Below are 22,885 nucleotides of genomic sequence, written 5' to 3'. Positions count from 1 at the left end.
GACCTCACATTGGCGCAGGAGCTGCCTGTCATCTCTGCAGGCTCCGGGATGAGGGCAGCAGTTTCTTCACCCCTCTGCCAGTGACTGTGGGATCCGATGAGGCTGCGGCGACTGGGGAGGTGCCAGCTGTGGAACTGGCCGCTCCCTCCCAGGCAGGGCCAGCACAGGCTCCATGGGCCAGAGGACGCCCACCAAGGCCATCAAGACCAATAGGGCAGCAGAGTGAGCAGGCCGTCTTCAATGCCGGTGCCAGCGAGGGGACAGCACCTAGACATAGCACCCGCAAGCGTAAATTTAAAGCACCTTAGGCACACCATGGGTTTCTCACTGGTGCCTTTATGTTGGCCCATAGTACTTAGTTGAAGACTCGGTGTGATGTCCAACACCGTTTTTGTTTTGCTTTATGAATTTAGTTTTGTTTACTCAATAAATTTTGATATGTTGCCGTGCCTCAGGGTGATTCCTTACTTCTGCAGGTGTATGGGAAGCCCGTGATGTTATGTGTGAGTTGTTTGACATTGAGCTTTATTGACAAGGGCCTAAGTTAATGTTATTATCCAGGCTGATTTAACACCCAGGTATCGAGTGTGGAGCCTGCAGCCTTGGCGCGTGTTGAAGGTCCATATGTGGGGTGCTAGCTGAAGGTTCATTGGATTAAAGCCTCCCGGGTGTCCCTGCCTCCCTGCAGTATGCCCGGGTCAGCATCTACCCCCTCAGCACTTCCCTGTGCTCATCCTAGGACTCACTGCTGGACTCATCATGAGCAGCCGGAGCAACTGCATCGACGTCTTCCTCATCCACTGCGTCCCCCCTTTCCAGTACCAGACTGTACAGAGTGCAGCATGCAACCACTATCAGTGACACATGATCTAGGGTGTATTGTAGTGCACCCTCTGAGCAGTCCAGACGTCGGAAGCGCATCACGAGGAGACCGATGGTTCTCTCCACCATGGCCCTTGTGGTGCCCTGGCTCCTATTGTACCGTTGCTCAGCTTCTGTTCTTGGATGGCGGAGAGGTGTCATGAACCACCCTCTGAGGGGATAGACCTTGTCACCCAGCAGCCACCCATCCAGCCGGGCTGGAGCACTGAGGAGCCCCGGCACCTGGGAGTGTCTCAGGATGTAGGCATCGTGGGAGCTGCCTGGGTACCTTGCACAGACTTGCAGGATCTGCATCCTGTGATCACACACTATCTGCACGTTCACGGAGTGGAATCCCTTCCTGTTGACGAAGGCACCGGGCTCACCCGCTGGCGCCTCGATGGCCACATGCGTACAGTCTATTGCCCCACCCCACATGCCAATGGGAAAATTCTGGCCTCTGAATTGGGAACTGACACGTGTGAACACAAAGTAACTATGGAAAACTATTCGGCCCATCTTAGTCCATTCATCCAGAAGCAATGTATGGTCCTCTCAGCAACCAATTGCTTCCTGTTTAAAGGGTTTTGCCTTGATAAATCAGGATAAAGTAGTCTCTTTAATCAGGAGCCCTTCCACTGAATTCCCAGCCTTCTGCCACTGAGAAGGACAAAGCAGCAACATCATGGGAACTCCATCACCTGCAAGTTCCCAAGTCACATATCATCCTGATTTGGATGTACAATGCCATTTCTTCACTGTCGCTGGGTCACGTAACATTAGTGCCACACAATGACAATCTCTAGCAAAAGAGAGTCTAACCATCTCCACATGACGTTCAACAGCATTACCATTGTCGAATCTCCCATGATCAATACCCTGAGGGTTATCATTGACCAGAAACTTAATTGTACCAATCACGTAAACCCTATGAGTGTTCCATGATGAGTAACTCAACTCCTGACTCCCCAAAGCCTGTCCACCATCTACAAGGCACAAGGTCAGGAATGTGAAGGAATACTCCCCACTTGCCTAGATGAGTGTGATTTCAACAACGCTCAAGAAACTTGATACCATCCAGGACAAAGCAACCAGCTTGATCAGCACCTCATCGCTAACCTAAACATTCATTCCCCCCACTACTAGTGTACAGTGGCAGCAGTGTGTACCACCTACAAGATGCATTGCAGCAACTTGCCCAGGCTTCTTTGACAGCACCTTCTAAACCGGCAATCTCTACCACCGAGAAGGATAAGGGGAGCAGATGCATGGCAACACAACCACCTGCAAGTTCCCCTCCGGGCTACACACCATCCTGACTTGGAACTATATCACCATTCCTTCACTGTCGCTGGGTCAAAATCCTGGAACTCCCTCCCTAACGGCACTCTTGGTCTACCTGCAACACATGGTCCGCAACAATTTCAGTAGATGGCTCATCATCACCTTTTCGAGAGTAACTAGAATAAATGCTGGCCTTGCCATCCATGCACACATCTTGCAGAAAGGGACCCTGAAACTTTCACTCCCACCCACTTGCCTATGCCTGATTGGGGATAATTTTGACAGGTGATAGCGAATCACAAGCACGTTTTACACCTCTCCAGTTTGTTTTTGTCATTGATGTCATGTCGATTCAATATCATCCACTTTACACTGCTGTACAAAGTCAAATTGAACCCCATTGTGTTTAAAAGGCCTACTTCTGTCCACCTCTGTGTCACTATTAACTTACGTCCATTCAGTACCTTGGTCCTCATTGACCTACACGAGCTGCCTGTTGCCCCAATGCATTGGATTTAAAATTTTCTTCCTTCCTTGTAATCTCCTTCAGCCTTAAGTTCTCACTCACACCTTTCAGTCTTCTCATTCTGATCTGGCCTTTGCCTACCATTGGTGACAGAGCCTCCAATCACCTTGTCCCGACCACTCTTCCTAAACCCTTTCACTTCTCCCAGTGATATTCTCAAAATCCATCTTTTCATTGAAATCTCTGGTCACCTTGCCTAACATCATTTATTTCATTCTTAAATATATTCCTTTTACCAACATTTCTTTTCCGTCTCTGCAAAGTACCTTAGAATGCTTTCGACATTAAATACAAGTGCAAGCTGTTTGTTGAACAAGTGCCAAGACTTGTAGGAAAAGTCTAATTCCTTAATCCATGTGCTTCCAAGCCCAGCCTGTGTTTAGTTGATGGTAATGCACCTGTACCTACTTTGCTTGCAACCCCTGAACTCCATAAGGTTGGAACAGGTACTGGTGAACTGTCTTGTCCCTCAGCGTTCCAGCCAGCTTTATTTTCTTTCTTGATCTATGGAGATTGATGATGTAAATGGTAATGGATCCTCGTAGGTAATTGTGACTGAAAAAAGGAGTAAGACAGTAGAATTAGTTGCTGAAAAATGTATCCTCTTAAGTGGCTCAAGTTGAACTGAAGCTATTTTTAGTTACCACAAAAATAACCTCATTAATGGAGGTCACAGGTCTCCTTCTCTGGAACCCTTTCTTTTCCCCTCATCACAGCATAAAAATGTCTTCTGAATAAGTTCAGAGTTTCTGCCACACTCTCCTACTCAGAAAGCCACCACTAACATTCATATCTCTCAGTGCTTCCCAACATCAATCGCCAACTTGCCTTTGGATCTGTGCACTTTTGTCCTGTAGTCGTGGCCTATCTTAAAAGTGTTCAAGAATAACTTTTTCTACTCCATTTTATATCCAACTCGGGCCTATAAGACCCCCTTTCCTTTGGAGCTTTCAATCTCGAGTTTTACTATTCAGTAGTGTAACCAGATTGGCCTGGATTTTGCACTCTGTGGCAAAGAAGCAGCACTCGCTGCTGACCTAGAAGAAAGTCGCCCGCAAAGATCTAGCAATCTCCGTACCATGGATTTTCCATTTACTGGCGTCAGTTTGAATCTGGTGCCCAGTCATGTCCAATAGCAGTCATATCATCAGGCAAGGTAAGCAGCCAATTAGATTGAAGTATTCTCACAGACAGTAAAGCAGGAAGTCAAAATCACTGAATCACTTTATTTTTAATTTAAAAACTCAGTTGGCAAAACAAATGACAAATTGATTGGACTAGAATAGAAAAACAATTTGTGGATTTTTTTTTATCATTATGGAGAAATTTAACATTCCATAAATATAAAATCAGCTTTTCAGGGCTGGTGAGCATGTTAGTAATTATGAATTTAGTACACCATTACAACTCAGTTAAATCTTATTCAATCACTCTAAAAGTGGAAGTTCTTGTCAGTTCATAGTTGCAGTCACAATAGTGCACTTTCCAAGGAACCCTAACATCATTGACAGCAGCTTTTGGATTTCCATGTTATTCTGCACATGTGCGGACTCCAGAAGTTGCTGTCAGTTTCAGTAGTGAACACTTGCAGTATCACTGTCATTACCACCGCAAAATCCAAGCCATTGTAAAGAGTTGGAATGATACCAGGGCAATTATGAAATTTGGATTGGGAGAGAAAGGAAGGAAGATAACCCATGTGGCACTACTTTTGAGGGGACTTTTTGGTTTTGCCCTTGTGCATGGAAAAAATTGAAGCTGCATTATTCACCCGAAGGTCCTGTGCTACTTTGGAGCTGTACAAATGTAACTGGCAACTCAACAGTGTGGAGGATTATAGCTGTGGAATCAAGTCCAAACATTTGGCAGTGCTGGTGCAGCCAGTCCCATATACTGTGGCACCATTACATTCATTGATACCTTGAAGCAAATTTGGAATATTTATGAAAAAAAATTCTAAAAAATTGAAAGTATCAATAACTGAACAAAAGGTTATTTGAAACAACAGCAAACCTAGAATGTTAACTCTGTTTGTCTCTCCACAGATCTGCTGTATGTTTCCAACATTTTCTTTGAAGGTGCTACCCAAGTACCAACCCCCTGCTCTTTTCCCATTGCCCTGCAATTTTCCAAATGTATGTATAGGCAGGTCCTTGCTGATGCCTCATTCTGAGCTATTTCCCTTAGCAGTTTTTGTCAGTGATGGTTTGCCACTGCCTTCTACTCCCAGGTTCAGGGCAATGAGGAATGTCCCCAAATCTACCCCATATGGAACAGGAATTGCACCACTGCTGTTGGCATTAGTCTGAATCACACAATAGTCATCTAGCCAATGGAGCTAACCGACCCCCTGGATAATATCTCTAGATCTACATCTATAGTCAATTCCACTTTGAAAGTGACTATTGAATCTGCTTTCAGGTGAATGCAAAAGGTCTCATTCCATGATTTGAAGAAGTTCAGGGAAGTCTCCCAATATCTAGGCCAGCATTTATCTTTCAATCAACAAAACCAAAACAGATACACTGGCCATTTGTGTTTCTGGAACCCTCTTTTTACCCAAATTCAAAAGTAATCAATTGGTCCAGAAGAGCTATGGAATGCTCTGGGGGTGTGAAAGGTGTGATATAGATTCAAATCATACCCATTTACTGAGGCTGGGGACTTCTGCAACTAAAGGGTAAGGAGCCTTTCCTCTTTTGCCTGTGCCCGTCAATCAGCACCACTAAAAGTAGATTACCTGTTCAATATCAGATTTTTGTCTGTGGCAGCTTGCTGTGCATAAAGTCGCTGCTGTATTTCCTATGTTAGAACAATGATTAGGCTTCAGAAGTGCTTCATTGATAATAAAGCATCTTGGGACATCCTAGAGTTGTGAAAGGGGGCTAGATAAATGTGAGTCTTTCTATCTACCCTGCTCTCTTAAAGAGCTGACTCACACAGGAACACTGGTCATCTTTCAGTTCCTCACCCAAAGAAGTCATTCTGCATCCTTGAGTCCAGATACTGAGCATTGATGCTTTTCAACCATAGTTACCCCTGCTGTGAAGTGTGTATGTGTCCACAGTGGGTGAGAACTGGATCAAACGCTGTTGTAGTTCCGCCCCCCCCCCCCCCCCCACTCCCATGGTTGAAAAGCATCAACACTCAGTATCTGGACTCAAGGATGCAGAATGACTTCTTGGATGAGGAACTGAAAGACGACCAGTGTTCCAGTGTGAGTCAGCTCTTTAAAGTAAGGACTGTAATCAGGATCAAGGACCATCACTGACTTTCTGGACCTCTCTCCAGCCCAGGAGCAGTGGCCAATTGCTGGCATGACTGGGATCAGAATTGAATATGGAACCTGCGTAACCTGAGTGTCTCAGTTTAAAGCAAGGTGTTATTTGCTGTGTGCAATTTACCAATCAAGCTATTGGAGTCAATCTGGGTTAGATTTTTTTATAAATCCTCTCCTACATGTGTGAGTTTAAGCTTTTTAATGTATGTTCCCCACATTCTGAAAACTTGTGAGTGACCTGTCCTGATGCTATTTCATTGACAGCTATCAGCTAGTTGTACCCCGACCACGGAGCTCAACCATTCAGCAAGTTCCAGTTCATCGATAGACTTCTGGATACTGATTACATCAAGGGATATGCGTGGGAAAGTGGCAATGAGGTAGATAATCAGCCCTGATCTAGTTGAATGGTGGAGCAGGCTCGATGATCCAAATGATCTCCTCCTCCTCCTATGTTCCTACGTTCCAATCCATGCACAGTTCCCATTAAGTGGGAATAGTCTGATTGTTGCAGTCTTTAGCAAGAATGATTTTGGAAGGTTTTTTTAATTCTCGGGATGTGGGCCTTGCTGCTGGGGCTGGCAATTATTGTCCATTGCCTAGACTGACCTGAGAAGGTGATGAAGCAACTGTGTTAGGACATTTCAGAAGGTATTTATTGACCACATTGCTGTGGAACCAGATTCATGAATAGGTCAGAACGGGTCAGATCAGCAGATTTCCATATAGCATAGTGCAGGATTTGAGCATTGCTGAAAAAAGAGATTTTTTTTTGTCAAAATTTTTTGTCTTGCACTCATCAGGACAATTTGCAAGAATACCAATGTAAGGGAAACAACAAATTTATACTGTATGAGAAGACAGTGCTGATTGGTTGGCAAATGGACTCTGATTGGCAGAGGTGTTGCCATGGAGAATGTACCAGTTGATGGTGACTGGCAGTTAACTGCCAAGCATTGTTTGAAATTTAAACCAGGTAGCTTTACTCTGCATTGCCCAAATGAATGAACCAGCGAATGGCTGTCACACATTCTGTTTAGCTTAAACAGACACAATGTGTGCACATATTCTTTCTGGCTGCAAGAACAGGGCTTTATCTATTAATGTAGTAGCTTCCAGTACACGCAAATGTGCCGCAATGCGAGCCCAACTGACAATCTTAAATTGGCTGCCAGCGTAATTCTTAGGAATACAGAGGACTACTTAACAAATATTGTCTAATTGTGGAATCACATCTAATGTTGGACACTGTGTTTTGGGTTTTGCAAGCATGAACTGATTGGGTACAGTCTGTACCTTGCCCGTTGTGAACAGCAGCTGGGACATGCTGTTTGATATGAACCGCCAGTCTTTGGGACATACGGCCTACATACCTCACATCACACAGGCACTGAAATTCATGTACCACATTACTCATTTGTGTGACAGACAGAAGGTCTTTTTGGCTTGACGGCAGCATCCTGTTAGTGGTGAATACCACTCGTGTTGCTACTGCATAGTAGCAGCGTGAAACAGCCAGCTTCACCTGTTGCTCAAATGTTTGAGATACCTTACCCTTCCAGAGTAATCCGAGGTAGACTGGGCCTTTTCCAGGGCTGAAAATGATGGCCTTAGACCTGTTCATGGGTTTGCGTGATATACAGTGTGAAATGATCTGATTAGGGTAGCCATTATCCCGGAGGATGCCTTTCATGTGTCCTATTTCAGCATCAAGCTTACATGGTAAGCAGAAAATTTACCTTTGAAATGGAGCAGTCAAATGAACTCCCTTTCCTTGGCACACTAGTTAAGAAATCTGCTGGGGGGTTCTCTACCACGGTCTACCGCAAGCCTACCTTCACTGGTTGATGCACGTGTTGAGATTCCTACAGTTCTACACATATAAGATTGGCCTTATCAGCAGCCTTGTAAATACGGCCTGAGCCATTTGCTCACCATGCAAGCTTGTTACTGAAATAGGAGCATCAAAGACATCCTACGGAATAATGGCTTCCCTGATCAGGTCATCTCGCGCTGTACATCACACAAACTCATGAACGAGCCTAAGGCTGTCACTGTCAGCCCTGAAAAGGGCCCAGTCTACCTCAGATTACCCTGGAAGGGCAAGGTATAGCAAAAATTTGAGCAACAGGTGAAGCTAGCTGTTTCACGCTGTTACTATGCAGTAGCAACACGAGTGGTATTCACCACTAACAGGATGCTGTCGTCAAGCCGAAAAGATGCTCTGTCTATCACACAAATGAGTAATGTGGTATATGAATTTCAGTGCCTGTGTGATGCTAGGTATGTAGGCCGTACCTCCCAAAGGCTGATGGGACTTATCGAACAGCATGTCCTTTCTGCTGTTCACAATGGACAAGGTACAGATCGTACCCAACCAGCCCGTGCTTGCAAAACTCAAAACACAGTGCCCAACATTGGATGTGATTCTACGATTGGCCAATGCTAAATAATTCTCAGTGTGCTAAGAATTACGCTGACAACAAATTTAAGATTGTCAGTTGGGCTTGCAATGTGGCGCACTTGCGTGTACTGGAAGCTACATATATTAACACACAGGGCCCTGTTCTTTACAGACAGAAAGAACATGTACACACATTGTGTCTCTTTCAGCTAAACAAAATAAGTGACATCCATCCGCTGGTTCATTCCTCGGGCCTTGACCAATCAGAGTAAAGCTACCTGGTTTAAATTTTTTTAATTTTATTTTTAAAATGGTTGGCAGTTAACTGTCAATCACCATCAACTGGTGCATCCTCCATGGCAAAACCTCTACCAATCAGCATCAACTTGCCAACCGATCAGCACTCTCTTCTCATACAGTATATATTTGTTGTTTCCCTTACATTGGTATTCTTGCAAGTTGTCCTGATGAGTGGAAGATAAAAAGCTTTGACAAAAAAGTCTCTTCTCTCAGCAACATAGGGTATTAATGAAACAGGCTTTTATGATGGTCTGGCAGCATCATGGTCACTGCAGCCGGCTTTTAATCTCCAAATCTTTTTAAATTGAATTCAACTTCTCAAACTCCAATCATGAGGTTTTAAATCAAGTTGCCTAGATTACTAATCCGTTAACGGAATGACTATGCTACCGTAGCCCTGGCACTTGTACAGGATTTCTGTGAGAGGGTGGGTTAGAACAGATTTTATTGGAATGGTTGATGGGAAGCAGTGGGGGTGGCCTGCAGAACAAAACTGGACGGTTATCGATGGGATTAAACGTTGAGTCTTTAGTTTGAAAAAAGGGATTGTGAAATGAATTTTTGCCTCTCTTTGGGGTAGTCAGCAGGAGAACATGGGATTAAAATGAGAAGCTTGTTTTGAAGTGGGTTTTACTGGGGCAGAGTTGATCAGAAGCTCTGAAGGAGCCACTTGAGCATTTTGTATACGCGTATAAACATATATTTGATCTTAATTCTCCATTTTGACATGTGCCTAACATCACAGATGACCTCAGAGGGCACTGATTCGCTGTACTATAAAGTTGTGAAGTAGCATGGGATTGAAGAGTTGAATCATCTCTGCAGTTCCCAGCAAAGAAACCCTTTTACGCATCTAAGACCCAAGATCCAAGTGGAACACTTGCTCCAGATATTCATGTTTCTCATTTTATGACCTCCTCTCTCAGACGTTGTCAATTTCTTGCCTAAGGATGCAAACTCATGCTGGGATTGTCTGAAATTTTAACACAGGGGAGGCGGGGGGCGGTGGGTTTATTCAATTTGGGACTGGTTTGAACTAAATGATTGAAATGTCTGGATTAGAGATTGGAAACTGTCCATGCAGTGCACACTAATCCTCACCAAAGTACCACATTTTCTGGAAAACTTGTTACAAATTTACTTTCAATAAGGTGCTGCCTGAGTGACACATGACAATGTTCAGGCAATGTCATATAGGGTCATATTGCAGAATGGCTACACAACAGAGGCTATGATTTAAGGAATATTTCTCAGACTGGAAGGTAGTAGGAAACGGTGTCTCACAGGAGTCCATGCTGAAACCACCATTATTTGCCACATACATAAATGATCTGGACTCAAAATTTGGAGGTCTTGTGTCACAATTTGCGGATGATACTGAATTAGCGGGTATAGCTAAGAGGGAGAAGGGATACAGTGAAAAGGACACTGGGCAGGAAGAGTTAATCAGAGTGGGAAGAGGCTTGAGTGGAGAATGAATACAGTTCTGCCGAAGGGTCGTGAGGACTCAAAACGTTAACTGATTTCTTCTCCACCGATGCTGCCAGACCTGCTGAGTTTTTCCAGGTAATTCTGTTTTTGTAATGAATACCAGCATAGACCTGTTAGGCAAATGGCATGTATCTGTGCTGTAGGCTTGATGTAACCACATAACGTCACAGTTTATGGGACCTTGCTATGAGAAAATTGGTTGCTGCATTTGCCTACAATTCAAAAGTACTCCAAAGACTGTGAAGCACATTAAGAAATCCTGCAGATTTGAAAAGCATTGCATAAAGTCAAATTCATTCTCTTTGAGCGAGCTAATTGGCTACCTGGTGTGAGAAGATGGCTGACTTTATCTTGTCCTTGTCCGTTTGTATGTTATTAACTTCAGTGCATTAAGAGGTTAGTATTAACAATCAATAACCAGTGTGTGATCCAAATATGGACACTTATTTTTCTAAATAAGGACTTTCAAAAAAAAAACTCTCCATGCCTCGTCTTATTAATGAAGCAATGATACATAGCGCTATATTTATTTTTTCACAGTAGCCATTTCCAGCAAGATGTTGAGAGATACAGTTGAATTTAGACAATTACTACTGAACATTGCCAGACTTCAAAAGGCCTCAGGCCCTCTATAACATGCAATGGATGCCAGGGCTTTCATGCTATAATGCACTGCATGCTATTAATACACAAGCAAACTTTTTATTTTCTGTTTGATATGTGTTTACATAATTGTTTAGCCTGTTTCCAAACTTTTTGGCTGAGGTGTGATTCCCTTATTTCACTGTGGCATTGACTATCCTCAATGTTTCCTAATACCACATGTTACACACTCTCTATAGCTGAAAGTGTAGGGTGCCAATTTTACTGCTACCATGACCTTTCCCAATGCAGCTCTGGAATTAGTTACATGGAGGTTGTCTGGCCAATTGCTCCACTGTTTTATAACCCCTCCACACCCCAACCTTTCTCGAAGAATATTTGGGAGTTCCTCCAGGTGTCCAGGACAACATTCCTCCCTTAAAAAATACCATCATAACCATCTCATTCATCTCATTGCTGTTCAGTGGCCTTGCTGGTAATGAAATGGCTAGCACCATTGCCTACAAAACCAGAACCACTATGGGACATTGTGGGCAATGGTAAAGTGCTATTTGAGTGCAAGTCTATTTATCGTATGCTTGGGAGCTCCCCACAGAGATTCCCAATTCAGCATGTGAAAATGGAAGAAAGCCATCTTTCACTGACAATTTCAAAAGTGTCACTCATAGAAAAACTAAAATAAAACATGTGAAGAACACGTCTTGAAATGATTCACCAAATGGTTGACGTTTTATCAATCCTAATACGTAATAAACATCTCAATTACTTCCATCTTTTGCTTCAGAATTTTAAAATCACACATTCAGTACTGATAAATCTATAGTACTTATGGAACAAATAGTTTTTTTTAAAGAAACACAGACCCAATTTTTTGAAGGTTTGAGTTTATATACAAATAAAGCCTATTTTACAACCCAGCAACATCCATTTATCTGTTCCTTACTTGTAAGGTGACTTGTGACTAGTTCTCAGGTGCTTCCCTATGCTATTCTTGAACTGATCACAAAGGATGGGAGCAACTTGTGGTAAGTTTTTTTGATGTTGCTCTCCTTTCTCCTTTCCTCTCTCCCTGTGTTTTGTACCTCCCTTTGAAGGTGTATCTCAGATTGGGATCTTAATTATAAGAGGGATATGTATAACTCTGGGCATGACCCTATGCACTACCTGTCCAAAACCACAGCACATAAATACATCAACATCTTGTAGCACTGTGCTAGTCCCAATGGAAATGTCCTAATGAAAACATGAACACATCCTTAATGGAAAAATGGAGAGAAACTTCAGAAGGATCTGCAGCACACAAAGTTCGCATGCAGCAAGTAATTGGGAAGGCAAATCGAATGTCAGCCTTAATTGCAAGGGGAATGGAGTATAAAAGGAGGGGAGCCTTGCTACAGCTGTGCAGGGTGTTGGTGAGACCACACCTAGAGAACATGCATTGGATACAGTTCATCAGGCTGATCCCTGGGATGAAAGGGCTGTTTTATGAGGAAACGTTGAGCAGGTTGGGCTTATACTATTGGAGTTTAGAAGAATGAGAGGTGATCTTATTGACATGTATAAGTTTCTGAGCAGATGATTCCCCTTGTGGGGCAATTTACAACTAGGGGGCATAGTTTCCAAATAGGGGTCTCCCATTTAAGATGGAGATGAGGAAGAATTTCAACTCTCATCATGAATCTCTACCCCAGTGGGCTGTGGAGGCCAAGCCATTGAATATATTCAAGGCTGAGAAAGAGAGATTCTTGAACAATGGAAGAGTCAAGGGCTATGGGAATGGGTTGAAAAGTGGGTTTGAGGTCAAGATCAGATCTGCCGCGATCTTATTGATTGGTGGAGCAGGCTTGAGGAGCCAAATGGCCTATTTTTGCTCCTATTTCTTATGTCCTAATGCCTGTGGGTATCAATCCATCTCTTTTATTCAGCAGTTAATTAATCCATGTAGAAAGTTTAGATTTCATGCCAACATGCCAGCTACCCAAGCCTGTATTATAGGTTTGCACAGCAGTCTTTAATTCAGAGAACCAACTAGGCAATTTCTAGAGAACTCCCTGTCTTCCTCTGAAAATAAGGGATTTGTGAGGCCGAAAGATCCTAAACAAATGTTTCCTCTTGTTATGCATTAGTAATTCTTGATTAACTAGCTTGTAGTTCAGAAAAGGAAGGTTTTTTTTTTCTCCTGGCCCGTAATTTCTAATCTTTCAGGCGGGATGAATGAATACAGATACACAATACTTAGGGAAAAGGACAATATCAACTACGGCAGAGAGACAAACCAAGTAAATTATCAGAAGGAACAGCCATTAGCTTTAATGCACATCACTTATCAGCCGATGTGCTCATTCATGTCATTGGCACTGATGAAAGTTCTGGGACACTTATCTGTTGGAAAATTACTGTCAGCAAAGCTGGAACAATAGTGACTTCTGTCCCTTTGACAAGATAAAAAAAAATGCTATGATGCTCTTTGATGGCAGTACTCATTTAACTGGGATGGAGGTGGGGGGGATGCAAAACAGAGGTCTCCAGATGTCAACAGTGGCATACATTTACTTAGTCTTTAGTGTAATCCAGCAACCTTTTGTCCTGGTCTTTGGCATGCCCTCTATTCCTTTGATATTATTCTTAACAAGGCAGTTGAAAGGCATTGAGTTTGGATGCGTTTTTTTTTACATAAATGATGAGCAGAGACACTACAAAGGAGTCTTACTTGCGGATATGTGTGCAGTGGGCGTAGATCCTCAGCTTGTCCCGTATCACTCGCCCGGGCCTGGGTTTCCGCTGTAGACCTGCCACTTGAACAGTGAGAACTTTGGTTCCCACCAACCGTTTGTAAAGGAGAGAAAGCCAATAGTCCTGCACGGAAGTCAAGAAAAGAGGTTTTTTGTTAATTTTTAGAACTGACATCAATTGGTAGTGGGCAAAGAAGATGGAGAAAGGATCGCTAAAATGTGACAGTAACATGAGATGACACAGTCAATGACTCAACACACATGCCTTGTATTCACAAACTTAGTAGGTGTAAAACCCCCTTCGTTTTGATTATACTCTTATTTCCTGCCCCCGCCCCACCCCCTTTCTTACTTTCCAAGGAGGGTGATTGCGGGCATCTCCAAGTTTCCTGGAATATTACACAGCCATTAGAGAATGCCAAGGGAAGACCATCTACATTTCGAATCCTTTCCTCCCCCATCCCATTCCTGAGCCATCTCACAAACCCTCAATGCTCATCTACGTGCCCATCGTAGCAAAGCTTAGGTGCTGAAAGTTAGGCCTTGAAACCGCTTCAAGCAACATTGAAGGAGGTGTCAGATTGAACTCTGTCGACTGGCAATTAGATAGAGAATAACTTGATGTGAGGCAGTCAAAGAAAACTTCATCTCGTCCCTCTGGGATAGATGGTTGGCAGGAATTCTAAAGGGAAACACAATGTGCTGATGTATTTGTGCCATCCAGTTCCACTGAAGTTAATTGGATTCACTCGGTTTACATAGTCAGGTTAACTTGATAGCTCCATGGAATTAGGCTCCATCAGAATGCAGCCAGTATAGCAGGTAAAACACCGTTAGCAAATGGAATATGACATAAAAGGTGAGGCAACTCATCAAATGCTGTTAATGATTATAAATTACATTGTGACAGAAACACCTGACCTCAGAGTGGGAAAGAATGGACAATCAAAGCCAATACAACAGTTGACTGTGCACATTGGTAGATGAACCTCTCTCAGTATTGATTCCTGCATTGACAGCCTTATATGACTTGAGGGACAATTTTTACTGGACATTTGTTCCTCTGTGCCTGTCTCAGAAGAGTTTCTTTAGGTCAATGCAGTAAATGACATATGGAGGCGCAGCATCTCACTCACCTGCATCCACAAAACAAATAAGGCTTAGTGACACAGCCCTACAGGCTGCCTAGGGGTACATTATAGTTAACAAACTAGCACCAGCTCCTCTGTCATTTTTAAAGCTTGTCCTCTGTTCCCATGCTCTGGCTTTCCAGCTATAGGAACTGTACATCTTATCCATCCCAAAGAACCAGTATTCTGGCATGGAGTCACATGGGAGCCATTCAGGACCAGAGATGGTTGACCAGTTGGTTTTTACATGGTGGTTGGCATCCCCTGAGTCTGGACAGGTGACAGTAATGGAGGGGAGGGGGAAGATGAAGAAAACAGTAAAAAAGGAACATTTTTGAGGTGGCCTTGCTGAGTAGGGGTTCAAATCATAAGTCTCTTTATTTTGAATTTCTATTTGTGAGATGAGACCAGTCAATTTAAATTGGCTTTGTGCCTCTAAGTTGAGGTGGAATCCACATTCTGCAGATGCCAGTAGGGAGTAAAACTAGATCCATATGGTCAATGCGGTTAACCAATAGGGAACACCTAGGCAGAATATTCTGTGTCTTGATTTCTTTCCTACACCCATCCCATTGGTTAGACAGTTCCATCTACTTGCCCCAGTTTGTTACATACTGTTTCGCATGAAGCTATGAGTGTTGATTTCACCAGTAGCACACCATGATAATGATCTGTACAGTTATCAACTATTGAGACTGGCTGATTGGCTGGCGACAGTTTTCTGGGAGGCCACTGTTGTTTGAAGGGCCGCTTGGTTATCAGATACACTGATTCTGAGGGATAAATTGGCCATTCCTCAGTTCTTCTGGGTTTGTCAAGATAGAGATGAATAATTAAGAACTCAGTGGTTAGGTAAACCTCACTTGCGAATCTTATGTTATGGAGTTGGCCCAGGTTTAGTGTTATTAACAGAGTTAATGAAGTGTTGCATCTTTCGTTATTTTTGGATGCAATTAGGCATAAGTTAGAAATCTGTAACCAAGTGAAATCTACTGTATTGACTTTATGCGATAGTTTAACCCTTACTTGTAACAAATTGTCATTATTAATTAAGCTGCAGGGGCTGAAAGAATGTTTATTCTTCCAAAAGTGCGGAGAACACATGTGTGTTCATTCAGTAATCTATTGTAGTAAAAAGAATTTCTGTTTTCCCCAGACACATGTGTTCAGTTAGGAAGGTAATCTTTAGCGCTGTAGATCGAAAATAAATTGTTAAAAAAAAATGTAACGGGGGGTTTTAAAAGGAGGGAGGAGTCAGAGGGAGGGAGGAGTCGGAGGGAGGGAGGAGTCGGAGGGACCTCGGAGGGAGGGAGGAGTCGGAGGGAGGGAGGAGTCGGAGGGAGGGAGGGAGGAGTCGGAGGGAGGGAGGAGTTGGAGGGAGGGAGGAGTCGGAGGGAGGGAGGGATCTCGGAGGGACCTCGGAGGGAGTTCTGGAGCATCAGGGTCATTGAGGCATTTTTCATTCTCATGAAAGGTGATTGGTTGATTTGCAGCCGCGTCACTTAATTGCAAATCTGAGGCCAAGACTAATTCAACAACACAGGAAGTAACCATCCTTATACAATGCACTTTTCCAAAAGAGATGCATTAGCATGGGAAAGTTAAAAACGATCAATTCTATGCCCACATGAACTTGGCCAATCGTTATTTTGAAGTGCTAAGAATGCACAGGTATTCTGTACGCTCGCTCATTCCTCCACTGAATCTATAAACATCTTTCAATGGCTAATCAGCACCCTATCTTATCTCATCATGTGTGAAAAGTGGGGTCTTAATTAAACACTTACAATGTTGGGCATGTTTTTCTGGGGCATTTTTCACTATACAAACTCCTTGGCCAGCCCTGCACTGCTCCCTCATTGAGCCTGATTGCTGAATTAGAGCATAGTTTGCACTGCAGGACTTCTCTTATTTTGGCCCATTTTAACAACCTGTTGTATTGTTTCCTGTTAACCCTTGCCATCCAGTGGGTTAGTTTATTTATCTAGGTGTGCGTTTTCCTCCCGTGAACCTGCCAGATTGTCAGCAGCCCCTTCTCAGTTTTGATGAGCAGGAACTGACTTGGTCATAGATGTGGGGGCAACCATGTCAATCATGGGGGGGCAACCATGTCAATGTGGGGGCAACCATGTCAATCATGGTGGGGGGCAACCATGTCAATCGTCACTATTCCAGCTTCTGGAAGGCTAACAGGACTGTCTGTGGAACTAGGTTCGCGCCAACTAAAGGCACCTTATTTAAAGTATCACAACATCTTTACAGTGCAGGAGGAGGCCCATCCACAAACATGGGGCCACGGAGATGTAAGGTGGTCAGCAACAAGTTTACAGACAGGTACAATTCCATTAGGTAGAAAGAATCAAGAAAAATAGGGAAGAGAAACAAAAGGTGTGCAAAGGGAAACAGGGCCTGCAGAAATAAACTGTCTCTTTTTGTCCTTGGGATGCAGGTGACATTGGCAAGGCTGCATTTATGGCCCTGAGAAGGTAGCAATAGACCTTCTCCTTGGGCAGCTTTTGTTATTATAACCATGTGACTTTCTAGGCCACTTTGGTAGGCGTTAAGGGTCAACCCCCGTCTACATTTAGGCCGGCAGGACTTAGCCCATTTATTTCCCTGAACGTCATAATTAAATCAGTCCAGTTTTTACAATAACGCTGCGTGGTCATTGGTCCTGATTGAGTCACAAATCCACAGATTTATTGAGTTCAGTTACACAATTTGCCACAGTGAAATGGCAACAATTATTCGTCATGGAAGGGCTTTTAGGTGGCTGTTTCTGTAGTTTAGGAGCAGTAATTATGGGCAGAATCTTCTGCCTGTCGGGCGGGCCGGTGGGGAACAGAGCTGCCCGCAATTGGCTGCGCGCCGCCATTTTATGTGGGCAGGCCAATTAAGGCCCACCCAGCGTGACGTGCGCCCGGAAGCGCTCAGCGCTACTGTGCGGGTGGGGGGAGGAGGAGGGAGAGAGAGTCAGGGCCTGCGCTCTTTTGCGTGCATGTGCATGAAAGAGCGCAGAAATCTCCCTGAGGCACGGAGAAACACTCGGCAGCTTTGGATGCATCAGTGAAGAGAGAAACAGAGTTAGGGTTTTAGGTCAATGACCTTTCATCAGAATCAGTCATGGACCCGAATCGTTAGCCCATGTAGGCCTTGGTTTGTCTCTATGCTAGACTAAGCAAAATATTAGCTACCACATTAATCCGGGGAAGTTAATTACTTTACTTAGTCACTAAGAGGGGTTTGAAGTTAAATGGAGTAAGTGAATTTTGATTGTACCTGTCACTCTGTATGATCGGGCCTACGTTGTCACTGGGTCATTATTGCTGCTTAAAATCCAGGAATTCTTTGCCTAACCCCATTGTGGGATCATCATCACCACAAAGATTTCAGTGGTTTGAGGAGAAGGGAAATGGATCGTTATGATTTAATATATTTAGAATTCATAGTATTAGTTCCGTGCCAATTCTATTTTTGGCAAAATGGATGACATATGTCTTATTATTAGTCTCCTTCTGTCTGATAGTTGAGGTATATTCATGGACTATGCAATAGATGCACACCTTGCAGTCATGAGTGAGGAAATTAAATTGTAATTCATGTGCAGGTCAATGGCCCAAGCATAAGATTTATGGATAATGCACAAGGCCATGGATTTTATTAGATGTAAAGGAGAGAACTGTCCCTCTTGTTCATTAGTCAATACAGTATCATCACACGAAGCTGACCCGGGCAGTGATTCATTTAGACACAGGTGGTTTTTATTTATGTCATGCTGTGGGAATCTGATCAATCAGTTCATTCAAACACTGAAGTCCAGTGATTGCTGCAGGAGTTAACCCTATAACTGAACCTACTATGTCCAACTTACCAAGAACTCAGTGATTCACCACGTTACTGTGAGCAACATTCAAAGCACACTCAGCTTCACATCCTCACATTCTAACTTTTTATTGGCAAATTAAGAAAAGAACCTGTTGTTTGCAATAAATTAGGTCACTGTTGTGCCTTTTAATATAGCAAACTTGAGTCAATGCTTGTTTGTTAGCACTCTTGCACCTGGGTCAGAAGATCGTGGTTCAAATATTTCTCCCAAACCCTGAATTCACCCTCATCATCTTTGCAGTTTCACTTCCATCTCTCCTTCTCCCCTCTCCAACTCAGCCACCTTCTCCACTTGTTCCTTGACTTCATTTGCACCAAACCTCTTACCATTCTATCCCCCTTCCTGGGCCACGCCAGGTGACATTGTAAATGGTTCCTGCTCCCCAGCTACTGTCCCTCTCACCTTCAGAGCTACAGCGATCAGCTTATTCCTCAAACATCAAACCTTGACCCTGCTGTCTCTGCAAGCTATCATTCCATCACCAACTTCCATTTCCTCTCCAAAAATCACTGTCATGTTGTCACCTCTCAAATTCATGCCCCACTCTCCTGCAACTCTGTGTTCGAATCTCTCCAATAACGTTACTGTCCCCACCACAAACTGAAATAGTAGCTTCCATTGAGTGATTTTAAGGCCGCTAATAGTTGGTCTAATTTGAAGGTAATGATTTGATGCGGTCACTTCAGTAACAAAGTCACGTCAACAGTGTCCGGTTTTCTGATTGGTCTAAAGTACAGCCTGGTGTGTAGCTGATCAGAAATTGATTTAAGCATAGCTGCCTTATAAAACAGGAGAATGAAAACAGATCAGAAGTTTCTATATGTTGGTAAAAATAATACTTCATTTGGCATGCGAAGTAAATATTAAGCAATAAAGCTACTCTTGAAATTTGAAGTATACAGTATGGGTTTGTTTCTGAGACGTAATATTTGAGCCGAAATTCGTTCTATTAAAGAAATGGATAACCACAGGGAAGTCAGAATATCCACAAACTGCCCTGGGACAATTTCAGTTCAAGCAGATACAAAATTAAAATACAGCAGTTGCTGGAAGGCTGAAATAAAAACAGAAAATACTAGAAATATTCAGCGGGTGTACTGGCAGCATCTGTGGAGAGAGAGAGAAACAGAGATAATGGGCAGCATTTTTTGTCCGGTGTGTGGGGGTGGTCCCCGCAGACTGACGTGTAAAATGACGCACAGTTAATGTGGGGCGCGTGTCCCGACGTTACCGCGCGTCATTCCGATCCTCCATTCAGCGGCTGCGCGCCCGCCGACCTGTCAAAGGCCTGTTGAGGCCATTGATTAACCACTTAACCAATTTGACAGAGCTGCCTGTCCAACCTTAGGGTGGGCGGGGGGGGGCAGGCGAAGAGCCCAGGCGGCCTTCGCATTTTTCATAAAACCTCATCCACGGGCGGGATGAGGTTTCACGAAGGGTTTATTAAAACAAGAAATATTTTTTAAACATTTCATTAACATGTCCGAGCTCATGTGACGCTATCACATGAGGGGACATGTGTAAATGATCTTTAACTTTCTTTATTTTAAACACTGAAACCGAACTTAATCTCCCTCAGGAAGCTCCGTGCCTCAGGGAGATTTCTGTGCTCTTTAGCGCGTGTGTGTGTGAATGAAAGAACGCAGGCCCCGACTCTCCCTCCTCCCCCCCCAACCCGCACAGGTAGCGCTGAGCACTACAGACTGTGCATCACACTGGGCGGCCTTAATTGACCCGCCCACGTAAAATGGCAGCGCGCAGCTGATTGCGGGCGCTGATCGGCTCTGCGCCGGCCCCCTGACCAGCCCACCTGACGGGGAGAAAATTCTCCCCAACCTTTCAGGTTTCAGCCTTTTCTTAGAACTCCAGGGCCAGGATTTTTAGCTCGGTGGGCAGACGGGCGCCCGACCCGACCGAGCGTGAACTGACGCGCGGTGACGCTGGCTGAGTGTGCCGACATCAATGGGCAGTCGCGTGGTAGCTCGGTCAGCGGGCGCGCGCCGGAGATGGCAGAGCGCCTGCCGACAATTAAAAGGCCTGTTAAGGCCCTTAAGTTATTGATTTTCCCCTGCCCATTCAACCTAATTGACGGGCAGGCAAGAAGGCCAAGCGGCCTTTGCGTTTTTTTTGGAAACCTCATCCACAGGGGGGGATGAGGTTTCCAAAAGTAAATACAAATAAAATAAAAACTTCGTTTTTTAATTAAAAACATGTCCCTGTTCATGTGACAGAGTCACATGAGGGGACTTGTTTTATTACATTTTTCTGTTGTTTATTATTTTTGAAAATCTCTCTTCATCTCCCTGAGGCAGCTCCGTGCCTCAGGGGGATTATTCAGCCGCTCCATCGTGCGAATGCGCCAAGTGTGTGCTCACCCTCCTCCCCCTCCCCCATGCGCCCCCACCCCTCCCCCCCCCCCCACAAACAGGCAGCACTGCCGCTCGTGTATCACGCTGGGCCGGCCGATCCCGCACACGAAGGGTAAAATTCTGCCCCAGGTCTCTCTCCACAGACCTTGCCAGACCTGCTGAACATTTCCACCATGTCCTGTTTTTATTCCAGTTCACGCACATATTGTTAGATGTCACTGTTGGGTGTCAGCCAGGGCTTAGTGGGTGACACCCTTGCCTCTGAGTCCCAAGGTTCTGGATTTCAGGTTCCACTCCTGGAGTTGAGCACAAAGGTCAAGGCTAACACTCCAGTGCAGTACGATGGGGGACCTGCACTGCCAGAGGTGCCGTCTTTCAGATGAGACTTTAAGCGGTTAAAAACTTCTGTGGTGCTATTTCAAAGCAGATTAGGGGGGCTCTCCCCGCCATCCTGGCTAATATTTATCCCTCAACCAACACCATGACACTGGATTATCTGGCCATTTTCTTTTTGTGGGAGCTTGTTCCTTGACTTCATTCTCACCAAAGCTCTTACCATTCCGTCTCCCTCCCTGGGCCATGCCAGGTGACATTGTAAATGGCTCCTTCTCCCCAGCTACCGTGCCTCTCACTTACAAAACAACAGCAATCATCTTATTCCTCAAACATCCAACCTTGACCCTGCTGTCTTCGCAAGCTATCATTCCATCACCAAATTCCATTTCCTCTCCAAAAATCACTGTCATGTTGTCACCTCCTAAATTCCCAAGTTGACTGCCGCATTTCCAACAGTCCCTACACTTCAAAAGCATTTCATTTACTGTAGAGTGCTTTGGGATGTCCCGGGGTTATGAAAGTTGCTATATAAATGCAATCCTTTCTTTTAGCTCTCAGGGCGGAATTTTACGGCCTCTCCCGCTGGTGGGATTTCGCGATCCCGCTGGAGTCAACGGGCTTTTGAACGGCTCGCCCCATTTTCCAACCCCACCTCCACCATGACGTGGCCATAAAATTCCACCCCTAAAGACACTGCACGCCTCTCTGGAGCTGGCAATCATCAGTTACACAACTGCGCAAATTCAGTGAAACATTAATACACCCAGACCATCGACAATACCTTTCACCTTTTACATTTTGAAATTGTGATCACATTTTCACTAGAAATAGTGAGATGAGAAATTCTCCACAGGCCTGTTTGCAATATCACCACACCTGGAGACCAGAGGAATGCCTGCTCCACGTTCTTGAAACAGAAACAACGGCAAGATTTAATTCGTGTGCAAGGAAAGTCACCTTAAAGACAGTTGGTTCAATGTGGCTGCACAGTCTTTCAGTCAGTGATCTCAGGAACCCCGAAATAAATGTTAGAGTTTGTTACGGAATGATAGGAATATTGAACTGCCAACGCCTTGATCTGATTTTCACTGAGCCACACTTGGACAGGAGTTTTTTAATCGAAGGACTTGCACGCTCTTTCTTCACAAACGCTGCACTGTCATTTTTAACAGGGAGGAAGAAAAAAAATATTAGAGGCTGAGTCAGCCTCATGCTCGCCTCCTCGTGGTTGGTTTGAGAATGGCTTTGGCTGAGGTCCAGGAACAGGTTTCAGCCTCGAAGATTCCTTCGACAGTTCACCCTCTCCGTCGGGAAATTGTGTGGGGGGGAGCGGGATTTACAGATGGGAAGAAGGAAAATACACTTTACAAAATGCAGGGGGATCGGGGAATGAACGGCAGAGACTAGAATGTCCTTGAAAATTGGAGTTTGTATTATTTGCATCCAGTACCAGTTTGGACGGGGTGATTTTTGAGGATGCGGAAAGGAAGCAGTGAAGGGCCACAAGGTTTATTCCAGGTGTAAAACATCTCAGTTACTTAGTTACTAGACTGGCTAGAAAGAGTTTAGACTCTGCACTGTAGAGAAGCACAGGTTTGATCAAGGCTTGTGTGATGATGAAGGGAATAGATTGTGTTAGCGTAGACAGCTGGATTCAGCTAAGTAAGTTAGGGAGGACCGGGC

At 44.2% G+C, this 22,885-nt stretch overlaps 1 protein-coding gene across 2 annotated transcripts in view; it reads right to left on the bottom strand.

The window, feature by feature from the left end:
- Positions 1–22,885, bottom strand: part of hpse2 (heparanase 2) — a 342,759-nt gene that overhangs the window by 41,685 nt on the left and 278,189 nt on the right. For both annotated transcript variants that reach the window (XM_078565124.1, XM_078565125.1), the window contains exons 10-11: positions 13,460–13,605; positions 3,080–3,226 (exon numbers count right to left, since the gene is read on the bottom strand). In XM_078565124.1, the coding sequence (XP_078421250.1) occupies positions 3,080–3,226; positions 13,460–13,605 (293 nt within the window). The remainder of the gene's footprint in view (positions 1–3,079; positions 3,227–13,459; positions 13,606–22,885) is intronic.

Source organism: Cetorhinus maximus, chromosome 20, assembly GCF_964194155.1.
Source record: "Cetorhinus maximus chromosome 20, sCetMax3.hap1.1, whole genome shotgun sequence".
NCBI lineage: Eukaryota > Metazoa > Chordata > Chondrichthyes > Lamniformes > Cetorhinidae > Cetorhinus > Cetorhinus maximus.
The sequence above is the reverse complement of the archived record's forward strand: the minus strand, read 5'-3'. Positions and strand labels throughout refer to the sequence as shown.